This window comes from Trichomycterus rosablanca, chromosome 16 (genome assembly GCF_030014385.1).
Source record: "Trichomycterus rosablanca isolate fTriRos1 chromosome 16, fTriRos1.hap1, whole genome shotgun sequence".
Classification (NCBI taxonomy): domain Eukaryota; kingdom Metazoa; phylum Chordata; class Actinopteri; order Siluriformes; family Trichomycteridae; genus Trichomycterus; species Trichomycterus rosablanca.
Genome location: NC_086003.1, coordinates 7,515,877 through 7,530,769, shown reverse-complemented (window position 1 = coordinate 7,530,769; position 14,893 = coordinate 7,515,877). Strand labels below are relative to the sequence as shown.

Genomic DNA, 14,893 nt, shown 5'->3' with positions numbered 1-14,893 from the left:
GTCCACTCACTGTCCACTCTATTAGACCCTCTCACCTAGTTGGTCCACCTTGTAGATGTAAAGTCAGAGACGATCGCTCATCTATTGCTGCTGTTTGAACTGGTCATCTTCTAGACCATCAGTGGTCACAGGACGCTGCCCACGGGGCGCTGTTGGCTGGATATTTTTGGTTGGTGGGCTAATCTCAGTCCAGCAGTGACTGAGGTGTCTTACCCACTCATACCAGCACAACACACACTAACACACCACCACCATGTCAGTGTGACTGCAGTGCTGAAAATGATCCACCATCTAAATAATACCTGCTCTGTGGTGGTCCTGTGGGGGTCCTAACCATTGAAGAACAGCATGAAAGGGGGCTAACAAAGCATGCAGAGATACAGATGGACTACAGTCAGTAATTGTAGAACTACAAAGTGCTTTTATATGGGAAGTGGAGCTGATAAAGTGGACAGTGAGTGTAGAAACAAGGAGGTGGTTATATATATATATATATATATACAGTGTATCACAAAAGTGAGTACACCCCTCACATTTCTGCAGATATTTAAGTATATCTTTTCATGGGACAACACTGACAAAATGACACTTTGACACAATGAAAAGTAGTCTGTGTGCAGCTTATATTGTGTAATATAGTGTAAATTTATTCTTCCCTCAAAATAACTCAAAATACAGCCATTAATGTCTAAACCACCGGCAACAAAAGTCAGTACACCACTAAGAGACTACACCCCTAAATGTCCAAACTGAGCACTGCTTGTCATTTTCCCTCCAAAATGTCATGTGATTTGTTAGTGTTACTAGGTCTCAGGTGTGCATAGGGAGCAGGTGTGTTCAACTTAGTAGTACAGCTCTCACACTCTCTCATACTGGTCACTGAAAGTTCCAACATGGCACCTCATGGCAAAGAACTCTCTGAGGATCTTAAAAGACGAATTGTTGCGCTACATGAAGATGGCCAAGGCTACAAGAAGATTGCCAACACCCTGAAACTGAGCTGCAGCACAGTGGCCAAGATCATCCAGCGTTTTAAAAGAGCAGGGTCCACTCAGAACAGACCTCGCGTTGGTCGTCCAAAGAAGCTGAGTGCACGTGCTCAGCGTCACATCCAACTGCTGTCTTTGAAAGATAGGCGCAGGAGTGCTGTCAGCATTGCTGCAGAGATTGAAAAGGTGGGGGGTCAGCCTGTCAGTGCTCAGACCATACGCCGCACACTACATCAAATTAGTCTGCATGGCTGTCACCCCAGAAGGAAGCCTCTTCTGAAGTCTCTACACAAGAAAGCCCGCAAACAGTTTGCTGAAGACATGTCAACAAAGGACATGGATTACTGGAACCATGTCCTATGGTCTGATGAGACCAAGATTCATTTGTTTGGTTCAGATGTTCTCAAGCATGTGTGGCGGCAATCAGGTGAGGAGTACAAAGATAAGTGTGTCATGCCTACAGTCAAGCATGGTGGTGGGAATGCCATGGTCTGGGGCTGCATGAGTGCAGCAGGTGTTGGGGAGTTACATTTCATTGAGGGACGCATGAACTCCAATATGTACTGTGAAATACTGAAGCAGAGCATGATCCCTTTCCTCCGGAAACTGGGTCGCAGGGCAGTGTTCCAGCATGATAATGACCCCAAACACACCTCTAAGACGACCACTGCTTTATTGAAGAGGCTGAGGGTAAAGGTGATGGACTGGCCAAGCATGTCTCCAGACCTAAACCCAATAGAACATCTTTGGGGCATCCTCAAGCGGAAGGTGGAGGAGCGCAAAGTCTCGAATATCCGCCAGCTCCGTGATGTCGTCATGGAGGAGTGGAAAAGCATTCCAGTGGCAACCTGTGAAGCTCGGGTAAACTCCATGCCCAGGAGAGTTAAGGCAGTTCTGGGAAATAATGGTGGCCACACAAAATATTGACACTTCAGGAACTTTCACTAAGGGGTGTACTCACTTTTGTTGCCGGTGGTTTAGACATTAATGGCTGTATATTGAGTTATTTTGAGGGAAGAATAAATTTACACTGTTATATAAGCTGCACACAGACTACTTTTCATTGTGTCAAAGTGTCATTTTGTCAGTGTTGTCCCATGAAAAGATATACTGAAATATCTGCAGAAATGTGAGGGGTGTACTCACTTTTGTGATACACTGTATATATATATATATATATATATATATATATACACTGTATATCCCAGCTTGTTCGTAAACTGTGGTCAGAATGCAGGGTCAGCCATCGTACAGCGCCCCTGGAGCAGAGAGGGTTAAGGGCTTTGCTCAAGGGTCCAACAGTGGCTGCATAGCAGAGCTGTGATTTAAACTCTTAACCTTTCAGTTGATAGCCCAAAGCTCTGCCATGCCTTTCAAGTCTTTCCAGAAGAGTGAAGACTGTTGCAAATAGTACAAAACTAAGGGTTTGACAAGCTTATGGTCACTTCTACCCATAATTGTTAGCCATATAATGAATTCTATACATTGATGTATATGAGCGACATGTGAGGCTGGCTTCTGGCACATTGCAGCACAGCTGAAAAGAAAATTAAGAACCACTGCTTTGAGGTGTACATTTTTACACTGTCCGCCCACACACGGGCACAGCTTGAGCAAGACATTGTGCCATGATAAAGTCCATCAGCACTGATGTTTATTTCTGTAGAGTATGGGCCATGTTGCTGTGGCAACCTTCATGAACCACAGAAGAAGCGAGAGAGATGGAGACACAGAGAGAGAAGTAAAAAAGAATAAGGCAGTAAAACAGTAAAAAGCATGTATGTACATAATAGTATGTACTGTATGTACTAAGTTTAGTATACTTCATGTACATCCTTTCTCGTGCATCACATACTCCTTAAACGTTTGCAAATGAGCACAATGATTAATCACTACTGGTTATTATGATAGGACACATATCAGCACATGAACCGATGGGTGTGTACGTGCGAATGGGTGTGTGGGTGAGCCGTCCGGGAATCCTGCACTCTGTTGTGTATCGTTCGCTCAGTAGCATTGTAACAGATAGACATGACTGAGGCGAAGAGTGCCGTACCATCCTGGGTTCATCCTAATGTGGTCGCTCGGAGGGTCGACTCGTTTGGGAGTGATGCCGGTCAGAGGTAGTTCTAAAAACAGCACATGAGATTCCTCTCATTCTATGTCTTGCTTCTTCTTGTTCTTATTATTATTATTAAATTGTACTCTGTCTTTAAAGTGTATGTTTTTGGATAATCAACACTAATATTAATTTTAAATGCCATTTTGATGTTTTGATGTGATGGGAAAGTTGACAGACTGCTTTGACATATTTTATAAGTTTTCTTTCATTCCATGTTCCATGTTCCGTGCTGATATGTTCCATGTTCCGTTATCATACATTTACTTTGTTACACGAGTTCCAAGCTTGAGCAGTGAATTCTCCAGATCTGTGATTCAATAAGCCCATTTGTTTTGATACCACTGATTGTACTTGTGTACAATATCTGTGTGTTTGTGAGTTATATTAAATAGAGCTTTTAAGAAAAAATTTGAATCCACTGTGACTTCTATTCTATCTCATTTTTCTCTTTTGTAATTTTAAAATAAAGTATTTTGCTGTCACAGCAAGAACTTTATTATACACTGATCAGCCATAACTGTCCGTTTTATCAGCTCCACCTACCATATAGAAGCACTTTGTAGTTCTACAGTTACTGACTGTAGTCCATCTGTTTCTCTACATGCTTTGTTTTTCCCCTTTCATGCTGTTCTTCAATGGTCAGGACTCTCCCAGGATCCCAGGTGGATCATTCTCAGCACTGCAGTCACACTGACATGGTAGTGGTGTGTTAGTGTGTGTTGTGCTGGTATGAGTGGATAAGACACATCAGCGCTGCTGGAGTTTTGAAACACCTCACTGTCAGAGCTGGACTGAGAATAGTCCACCAACCAAAAATATATCCAGCCAACAGCACCCCGTGGGCAGCAACCTGTGACCACTGATGGTCTAGAACAGGGGCGTCAAACTCATTTTCACCGAGGGCCACATCAGCATTATGGTGGCCCTCAAAGGGCCGATTGTAACGTATCCTGCTGTGATTGCAGTCACATTGCTGTTTTTCTTGGAGGCTGAATTCTGCATTTATATTGTCCTACTTTACCACAGACACGGCCTCATAACACAAGAGACGCACCGGTTTCTCTTCCTGAAGCACAAACTGGTTTTCACTTTCATTAAATTTCCTCCTTATGCTTAATTTTCTTAATTATCTTCTTGTACATTTTAGGATCATGTGTAAATATGTGTAACATCATCTACTGGCAGGCTGTGTCACTTTGCAGGTCACAAAATCAGCATGCATTTTGAAAGATGCAGTTTCTTTAGGATTTTACAGTGTATTTTTAAGACAATCATTCTGCCCTCACTAATAGTTTATCCCCCTTTCTCAGCTAGCCAGACAGCCAGCCAGACAGCCAGCCAGACAGCCAGCCAGACAGCCAGACAGACAGACAGACAGACAGACAGACAGACAGCTAGCTTCCTTCAGAATACAGTCGGTTTATTTGCTCCCCAGCTGTGTGCATCAAAATGAAGTAAAAATACAAATAATAAAAACAATAAAGAACCTAATACAGTAAAAGCACACAGCTGTAGTCAGGTGTTACATCTGGTACAATATGAGATTTAACCAAACGTAAAATAACGAGTTAAAATTGTGTGTAAAGATACTAATTGCTATAGTAACGTAACAACAGTATTTAATTACGGTAAATTTGTAACTAAAACGCTGTGATATACTCACTAAACATTTACTAACAACTGAGAATATAAACGCCACTACTTACAGACAATGCTTGGGTATTATATTGCAATATAATGATTTGTATTTATTTATTGTTTACATTACTGACTACGCTACCCCGCGTTCTTTTGCCGTAAAAGTCACATGGCTTCTTAGCGAAGGTTAAAGTTAGTTGCCATGACTACGATGTCACGTTGTCTCTTAAAGGCGCAGCAGCGCATTAAATTATAAGCGCGTCTCTGTAACGACTCGAACCATCACAAAGTCGTTTAAGCTCTCGCGGGCCGGATCAAATGACGCGGCGGGCAGGATCTGGCCCGCGGGCCGTGAGTTTGACACCCCTGGTCTAGAAGATGACCAAGATGAGTGGACAGCGAGTGGACACGGTATTTAAAAACTCAAGCAGTGCTGCTGTGTCTGATCCACTCATACCAGCACAACACACACTAACACACCACCACCATGTCAGTGTCATTGCAGTGCTGAGAAGCATCCACCACTTAAATAATACCTGCTCTGTGGTGGTCCATTGGGGGTCCTGACCATTGAAGAACAGGGTGAAAGCAGGCTAAAAAGATATGTAGAGAAACAGATGGACTACAGTCAGTAATTGTAGAGCTACAAAGTGCTTCTATATAGTAAGTGGAGCTGATAAAATAGACAGTGAGTGTAGGAACAAGGTGGTTTTAATGTTATGGCTGATCAGTGTAAATGATGATATAAAATATAAATATATATCTCAATCTGAAATGTCACAAACACAAAACAAAGCACTACATGCATAATAAATTAAATCGGCCAATATTAGAAATGACAATCAGAGAAAGGCAATAAAGAGAGAACAAAAACACAGAAAACACACTGGGTTCTTAAACACAATGTAATTACGCTAAAGACAGGAAACGGGTAAAACCAATAATCAAAGAAGCAATTCTCATGACAGATGTAAAGACAAAAGACTTAAGCAGGGACACAAACAAAACAAAAGCCTAATTAAAGCGTTGTCATTCACATGCTAGAGGGGACACTGGGGAGGATGTTACAGAACATCCCCTGGGCCCTGGAGCAGAACAGTCTTGGAGGACCATCTGGGCTTGATGACCTGTCTGGTGTCAGGTTTGAAGATGATTCGGACTCGTACGATAAACTAAAGCCGCATGGCATCGCTATATAAAGTTACATTGACTGGTTTGGTCATCATGTCATGTAAATGGAAACATACAATACAAACAACGACCCAGAAGTAATCGCGGGTTATTGGATAACCACAGTGACGCGCATTGGAGGCTGCCCTCAGCACTTGCGTGCCGATCCAGGTACCGAGACGCGTGCTGAACTGACGAGCCTACGACGGCTGCACTCTCTTTGGCCATAATATTTCGACTTTATTCTCTAAAAACGCATGACCCCGTCCACATCCACGGGATAGCTGTTGAACGTGTCTCCAGCTTCAAGTTCCTGGGGACCCACATATCGGAGGACCTGTCCTGGACCACCAACGCCTCCAGCCTGGTGTCAGAGCTGGTGTGTCCTGAGGACACTTAAAAAACAACCACCTATCCTCGGCCATCCTGGTGAACTTCTACCGCTGTGCGATCGAAAGTATCCTGACCAGCTGTATTACAGTCTGGTATGTGAACCGCAAGGCACTGCAGCGAGTGGTGAAAACGGCCCAGTGCATCACAGGGACTCTACTTCCACCCACTGAGGACTCCTCCCACCCTGCACACAGACTGTTTGCCCTCTTGCCCTCCGGCAGGCGCTTCAGGAGCCTCTGGACCAAGACCAGCAGATTAAAGAACAGCTTTTTCCCCCAGAGCTGTCTCCTTACTGAACTCTGTCTCCCGTCTGTCTCCCCAACATCTCTCCTGGTAAAGGTTGCACTACACCTATACCGTATACATCTGTCTATTATGTTCACAGCACCTTAACTTGTATATTATGTCTTTAGCACTCCCATCTGTATACCATGTTTATAGAACAATCAATAATATATTTACCTGTATATCTATCTATATCTTGTTCATACCACTGCCCATATCCTGTAAATAATGTATATCGTAGATACTGTACATCCTGCAATTGCTGCTTATTGCACTTCTGGTTAGATGCTAAACTGCATTTCGTTGCCTTGTACTTGTGCATGTGTAATGACAATAAAGTTGAATCTAATCTAATCTAAATCATTTCGACTTCATTCTCGAAATTGAAACTTATACGACTTTATTCTTGAAATCAAAGCTATCAAAAATATTTTTTTACAGTGGCCCTAATACGCTGTCATAAAAATGTCAAAAAATTGTAGCGTATCAGGAATATTTGCATTCTTAAAATAAAGAAAACATCCTAAAAGATGTGTATTCTGTTTTTGTAGGGTACATGTGGAATTCTATGTGAATGAGAACACCTTCAAGGAGAGACTCAAACTCTTCTTTATTAACAACCAGCGCTCAAGTAAGTCAACATAAGACCCACTCCATTCTGTTATCATGTTACATACAGTACTTCCTGTATAGATATTAGGTCTGGGTAATATAGCAATGCTTTATTAAATTATTCAGTAACTTGAGAAAGTAATTATTCATCTTCTGATTGCTCTTTTAATTGCATGTTTTATACAATTTGACATGTCATCCAGTAAGTCACAAAACAGCCCAGACAAACCCAGACGATCTAACGAACTGCAAGCTTTGATGACTTTAAGTAATGCTAATGTGTTTATGATTCAACCAAAATCCATAGGACAGATGCAAACATGATGGTGTGATAGTGGTGTGCTGTGCTGCATCTACAAAATTGACTTAATGGAACTCTAGAAACTCCTAGCGGAGATTTCTAAGTCATCAATCCATGTTCGAGTGCATTTGGGATGCAACAAGACAACGATTACGAGCACATTGAATTAAATTAGATTACAAGAAACAACAAAGCTCGGACCCTATTAAGATGCTGTGGAAGGAACTTAAACAGTCGGTTCATGGCATTACTTTTTTAGCACTGTAAATAGGGCGAGTTTGACAAGGGCCAAATTGTGATGGCTAGACGACTGGGTCGGAGCATCTCCAAAACTGCAGCTATTGTGGGGTTCCTGGTCTGCAGTGGTCACTATCTATCAAAAGTGGTCCAAGGAAGGATCAGTGGTAAACCGGCGACAGGGTCATGGGCGGCCAAGGCTCATTGATGCACATAGGGAGCGAAGGCTGGCCCGTGTGGTCCGATCCAACAGACGAGCTACTGTAGCTCAGATTGCTGAAGAAGTTAACGCTGGTTCTGATAGAAAGGTGTCAGAATACACAGAGCATCACAGTTGCAGGGTTGTTTTGGCAGCAAAAGGGGGACCAACACAATATTAGGAGGGTGGTCATAATGTTATGTTATATTTGCAGGCATAAAGTCAAATTTTGTTTATATTTACAAAATAAAATTAGGTTGGTCTAATAAGGTTTAAAGAGAATAATACAGTGGTAGCTCGGTGGTACTGGACTAGCAATTAGAAGGTTGCTGGTTCAAGCCTCACCACCCCCAAGCTGCCACTACTGGGCCCCTGAGCAATGTCCTCTACCCTCAATTGCTTAAATTGTATTCGGTCATAACTGTAAGTCGCTTTGGATAAAACGCTGGGTAATAACTGTTATTACTTGTATAAAGGTACTGAACTAGGTGCTTTCCTGACTTTTCACGCAGGTCTGCGCATCCGAATTTTCAACTTTTGTCTGAAGGTCCTGACCTGCGTGCTCTACATCATACGAGTGATGACCGAAAACCCAGCTCATCTTTGCAACACATGGTCAGAACACGTGCATGTGGTACACCTTTAAAAACAAATCTCAGTCACTGTCTGCCGGTGCCTTTTCTAATTACCTACCTGTCTGTCTGTCTTTGATTTTCCAGTATGAAATGCAACAGCACTCAAACTGACGAGATCAACTGGTAAGAGGACGTTTCTCCATCGCTTTATTAGGTCCTTGCCGTTCTCTACAAGGTATTTTTCTTGCTCCTGTTTTTGTTTAGGAAAATGATCTTTTGGGTGGATAGGAAAACTCCTGTGTGGGCCATTCAGGTGAGCTCGAGAAGATTTAATTTATTTTTATTTATTTATTTGCACATATGAACACAAAAGGAAAGAAAACATAATGATACAAAAAAAAAAAGAACAAAAAAAAAGAATGTGCAGGGAAAGTAAAAAAGCCGAATGGGCTTATATAAACAACTTTCCCTCAAGAAAAAAAATATATATATAAAAAAAGAAACAAAATATATACATATACAGTGGGGCCAAAAAGTATTTAGTCAGCCACTGATTGTGCAAGTTCTCCTACTTAGAAAGATGAGAGAGGTCTGTAATTTTCATCATAGGTACACTTCAACTATGAGAGACAAAATGAGAAAAAAAATCCAGGAAATCACATTGTAGGATTTTTAAAGAATTTATTTGTAAATTATGGTGGAAAATAAGTATTTGGTCAATAACAAAAGTTCAACTCAATACTTTGTAACATAACCTTTGTTGGCAATGACAGAGGTCAAACGTTTCCTGTAAGTCTTCACCAGGTTTGCACACGCTGTAGCTGGTATTTTGGCCCATTCCTCCATGCAGATCTCCTCTAGAGCAGTGATGTTTTGGGGCTGTCGCTGGGCAACACGGACTCCACAAATTTTCTATGGGGTTGAGGTCTGGAGACTGGCTAGGCCACTCCAGGACCTTGAAATGCTTTTTACGGAGCCACTCCTTCGTTGCCCGAGCGATGTGTTTGGGATCATTGTCATGCTGGAAGACCCAGCCACGTTCCATCTTCAATGCTCTCACTGATGGAAGGAGGTTTTGGCTTAAAATCTCACGATACATGGCCCCGTTCATTCTTCCCTTAACACGGATCAGTCGTCCTGTCCCCTTTGCAGAAAAACAGCCCCAAAGCATGATGTTTCCACCCCCATGCTTCACAGTAGGTATGGTGTTCTTGGGTTCTTCTTCTTCCTCCAAACACGACGAGTTGAGTTTTTACCAAAAAGTTCCATTTTGGTTTCATCTGACCACATGATATTCTCCCAATCCTCTTCTGGATCATCCATATGCTCTCTGGCAAACTTCAGACGGGCCTGGACATGTACTGGCTTAAGCAGGGGGACACGCCTGGCACTGCAGGATTTGAGTCCCTCTCGGCGTAGTGTGTTACTGATGGTAGCCTTTGTTACTTTGGTCCCAGCTCTCTGCAGGTCATCCATCAGGTCCCTCCGTGTAGTTCTGGGATTTTTGCTCACCGTTCTCATGGTCATTTTAACCCCACGGGATGAGATCTTGACCCCATGGGAGATTATCAATGGTCTTGTATGTCTTCCATTTTCTTACAAATGCTCCCACAGTTGATTTATTCACACCAACCTGCTTGCCTATTGTAGATTCACTCTTCCCAGCCTGGTGCAGGTCTACAATTTTCTTCCTGGTGTCCTTCGACAGCTCTTTGGTCTTGGCCATGGTTGAGTTTGGAGTCAATAGTGAGAGTGCTTAAATTACATAACTACGAAACATACAAACAACAAAATAAAGAATAAAAGAACCTATATATAATATGCATGTCACACATAAGATTGTCAGTGATAAAAAATGAGCTTTGAGCTGTTTTTTTTTAGGTTACTGATATTATTACATTCATTTAGATGAGGTGGTAGGTTGATTACTGCTTGTATGTGATTACAACAGTGATAATATTGGTGTTTATTTTATGTAATGTGTGGGATTCTATGTTTTCCCTCTGTACATGTACTGTATGTAATGGGTGGGATTTTCCATTTTTGTTACTTTTTAGGTGATAGTAGCATCCATCAGTTTTCTGGAGGCCATGCTTCTCATGTACCTCACCTACAAGGTAGGACTGTATGTGTTTGTGTGTACAGTTGTGCATAACAGTGTTTTTGGAGTAGCCACATGTTGGTGTAGTACACCTAGTGAGGTAGCGCATATCTAGAGGAAAGGTGCCACTTGGTACATAACCTTACCTGCCCAGACTCCGGTCAGGCCATCCCATGCCCAAACTGACAAGTGGGTGATCGTTTGACAGCCTGGCTAACTTTGCAGGACATCTACACCGAACAGGCATAACATTAAAACCACCTCTTTGTTTCTACACGCACTGTCCATTTTATCAGCTCCACTTACCATGTAGAAGCACTCTGTAGTTCTACAATTACTGACTGTAGTCCATCTGTTTTTCTGCATGCTTTGTTAGCCCGCTTTCATGCTGCTCTTCAATGGTCAGGACTCTCTCGGGACCACTACAGAGCAGGTATTATTTAGTTGGTGGATCATTCTCAGCACTGCAGTGACACTGACATGGTGGTGGAGTGTTAGTGTGTGTTGTGCTGGTATGCAGCGCTGTGTCTAATACCGTGTCCACTCACTGTCCACTCTGTTAGACACTCCTACCTAGTTGGTCCACCTTGTAGATGTAAAGTCAGAGACGATCTCTCATCTATTGCTGCTGTTTGAGTTGGTCATCTTCTAAACCTTCATGAGAGGTCACAGGACGCTGCCAACGGGGTGCTGTTGGCTGGATATATTTTTGGTTGATGGACTATTCTCAGTCCAGCAGTGACAGTGAGGTGTTTAAAAACTCCAGCAGCACTGCTGTGTCTTATCCACTCATACCAGCACAACACACACTAACACACCACCACCCTGTCAGTATCAGTGCAGTGCTGAGAATGATCCACCACCTAAATAATACCTGCTCTGTGGTGGTCCTGGGAGAGTCCTGACCATTGAAGAACAGCATGAAAGCGGGCTAACAAAGCATGCAGAGAAACAGATGGACTACAGTCAGTAATTGTAGAACTACAAAGTGCTCCTATATGGTAAGTGGAGCTGATAAAATGGACAGTGAGTGTAGAAACAAGGAGGTGGTTTTAATGTTATGCCTGATCGGTGTAAGAGCTGGACTTACACCTAGATATACCTGCTGCTCAGTAGATCCCTGTTCCATCAGACTTGCCATATTAGAACTTTGTTGATTTACCAACGTACTAAAATCTGAGATGGAATATTATAAAATACAATTTATATTGTTATTGCAATCTGTATTATTATACATCCATCCCCTTTTAGTAAAGCTGTGATGTCCATAACATTTGATCCTATTATTTATCTTTTACATAGGGTAACATCTGGGAGCAAATATTCCAGGTTGCATTCCTGCTGGAAATGTTAAACACTGTCCCCTTCATCATCACGGTAAATATATTTTACAGTCAGCACTCTCCAACCTTGAATAGAAATCTAATATGATCCAAAGTATGTGGACAACTGACCGTTAGACAGACTTTTTTAAAAGATTGGCCTCATCATTGTCCAAAAAGGTGCTTCAGTTATTGATATATTGATATTCAGCATTACAGGACAAACGACTGAAAAATCACGCTAACCTTATTCTGATGATTTACACTGAATGGTGTCAGTCAGGTTCATGTAGTCTGGAGAGTAGCTGCTGATACTAAGTCTCAAGCAGCTTCCAAGTGTTCATCGGTAAGGGTGGATCGATATTTAGACTTAATTATTTTTATGTTGGAAAAGGCTGATTCACACAAGTAGGTTTATTAAAAAATGCTGGCACTCAAATATGTGGCACATTTTCTAATGTTTGGATATTTTTCCTCAGCCAGCAAGTTCCAAAATTGTCCAGCAGACGCCCTTGACTTCATATGAATGTCAGATTGTCGGGTTAAAATTTCCCTGTCTGTCAACTTCTCCACATATGAACGTAACAGTCCTCTTTGCAGTGTTCCTGCCTGAATCGAACCGCTTTTTGTTTCTTTGTTCTTGGTTGCGCACTCATCTTCACAAACAGTGTAGGTTACAAAAGGAAAAATGCAAAAATGGCGCAAACTGGCTACTGATGAATGAAAACTTTCTAGATTCGCCGTGCTTTAGGCTGGCTCAGGCGTGGCTATGGTAGCTACAAACCTCAAATTAAAGAAACAGTGGCCACACTTCATGTCAATCCCTTTGACCTGTTTGAATGAGGCGCGATCTACCAGCGTGCACTGTGCGATCGACTGGTAGATCGTGATCGACGTATTGGGCACCCCTGCCTTAACTCATAAGTTAGGAAAGTTGTCCGCATACTTTGGGCCATATAGTGTAATTCATGCTATTTCATTTTTGACCTCTGCAAGTCTTAATAAAGGTTTTTCTGCTCTGGTTGCAGATCTTCTGGCCGACTCTAAGGAACCTCTTCATCCCTGTCTTCCTTAACTGTTGGCTCGCCAAGCATGCTTTAGAGAACATGATTGTAAGTGTGTGTCAGTGTGTGTTGATTCATGCTTATGTTTTTAAGGCTGTATTAACATGGACATTGTTTGCATCAGTCATAAATGCACTAAAGGTGTAGAATATAATGACTGGTAATATAAAAGTCACACTTAAGACCAGTCTAAATCAAGGAAAGTCATTTTTGTGTCAGGATGTACTGATATTACATACTGTAATATTGTGCAAAAGCATGGACAATCTCAAGGCTACAAGTCCATCTCCGTTTTCCTTTGTCCACTCTGCGCAACTTCATTAAAAGTTTACAGCTTAGGCATTGTAGCTGACCTCTCTGGACATGAACAGAAACATTGGAAGGTTACATCAAAGGATTATTCAAATGCAAATACAGAACCTCATTCAGCCTTCAACTTGATTCAAGCTGACCTGCATATACAGGGTACAACAGTGTCAGCTTGCACCGTCATCTGAATAAAATTGGGCACTAACTACTAAGGTAAGAGACCCAAGAGGAAGTTTGCTAGAAGGTACCGAAGCAAGCCCTAATCCTTCTAGGAGAACATTCTAAGGAGATAAGACCAAAATTGAGCGTTTTGTTAAAGCACATCGTTGTACCGTTTACAGAAAACGAAATGAAGGAACAACATGGCTCCTGTGGTTAAACATAGTAAAAGTTCACTTATGTTTTGGGGTTGCTTTGGTTCTTCAAGCACTGGATGCCCTGACTATGCACATGGCATCGTGAAATCTGAAAACTCTTAAATAATTTTGGATTGCAGTATAGGGCCCAGTGCTAGAGGGCTGGGTTTCTGTCAAGGGTCTTTAGCAGGACAGTGACCCAAAGCTTACTTCAGTAAGCACAGAGAAATGGATTAGGACAAATAGCTGAAGAGTTCTGAAGTAGCCAGCAATGAGCCATGACCACAACACACTCAAAAAGTTGGATGTGAACAAAATAATTTTGATGCTGGACACTTCAATATCCAGTTGACTTCTGATGGAAATGCTGTTAGTATAGTTACTAAGAACTATTTGCTCTTACAGTGGAAAATACCTCAATAACGTGTGTGTGTTCTAGAATGACCTGCATCGAGCCATCCAGAGGACACACTCAGCCATGTTCAACCAGGTTCTGATTCTCATCTGCACTCTGCTATGCCTTGTCTTTACAGGGTCAGTATCTATTTCTACACAACAAAACGAGAACAAAACGGGCTGTAAAACGTTTGTTATTGCATATCATTGATCTTTTATTCACAATATTAATAATGCAAAAAGCTCCCATTTATTAAAAGTACAATATTTTGAAAAAAAAAACATAAATCAACATAAATATATGTTAAATCTAAGGGCCAATTGTGGCACAGCTAGAAATTAACCACAGTACACTTCCATTTATACAGATTTTACAGTTAAACATTTAGGCCCAATTAAATTATAAGCCATGGTTTTTTAATGCATTTTCTCCTCCTTTTTGTCCCTTTTAGCACGTCATATTGCCCTATTGCGTCATGCTTCCTCTCCACCAATGCCGAGCCCCGCTCTGATTGAGGAGAACGAAGCTAACCCACGCCCCCTCCGACACGTGGGCAGCACGCCGTATGCATTTTATCACCTGCACTTTGACGAGTGCCGTGCAGCTCAGCGTTGTGTACGGAGAGACACACCCTGAGAGCACTCTTTTCTCATCTCTGTGCAGGCGCCATCAATCAGCACCAGTCATGGGAGAGAGACCCCATCCGGCTTAGTCCCGCCCATATCTGAACAACAGGCCAATCGTTGTTCATGTGGCCGCTCGGCCTTAGCCGGCAGGCAGAGCTGAGATTCGATACGATGTATTCGAGATCCCAGCTCTGGTT

General features: G+C 42.2%; 1 protein-coding gene across 1 annotated transcript in view; it reads left to right on the top strand.

The window, feature by feature from the left end:
• Positions 1–14,893, top strand: part of kcnt1a (potassium sodium-activated channel subfamily T member 1a) — a 50,674-nt gene that overhangs the window by 9,538 nt on the left and 26,243 nt on the right. The window contains exons 3-9 of the mRNA XM_063010976.1: positions 7,149–7,228; positions 8,459–8,561; positions 8,786–8,834; positions 10,579–10,638; positions 11,925–11,999; positions 12,973–13,056; positions 14,113–14,207. Coding sequence (XP_062867046.1) covers positions 7,149–7,228; positions 8,459–8,561; positions 8,786–8,834; positions 10,579–10,638; positions 11,925–11,999; positions 12,973–13,056; positions 14,113–14,207 — 546 coding nt within the window. The remainder of the gene's footprint in view (positions 1–7,148; positions 7,229–8,458; positions 8,562–8,785; positions 8,835–10,578; positions 10,639–11,924; positions 12,000–12,972; positions 13,057–14,112; positions 14,208–14,893) is intronic.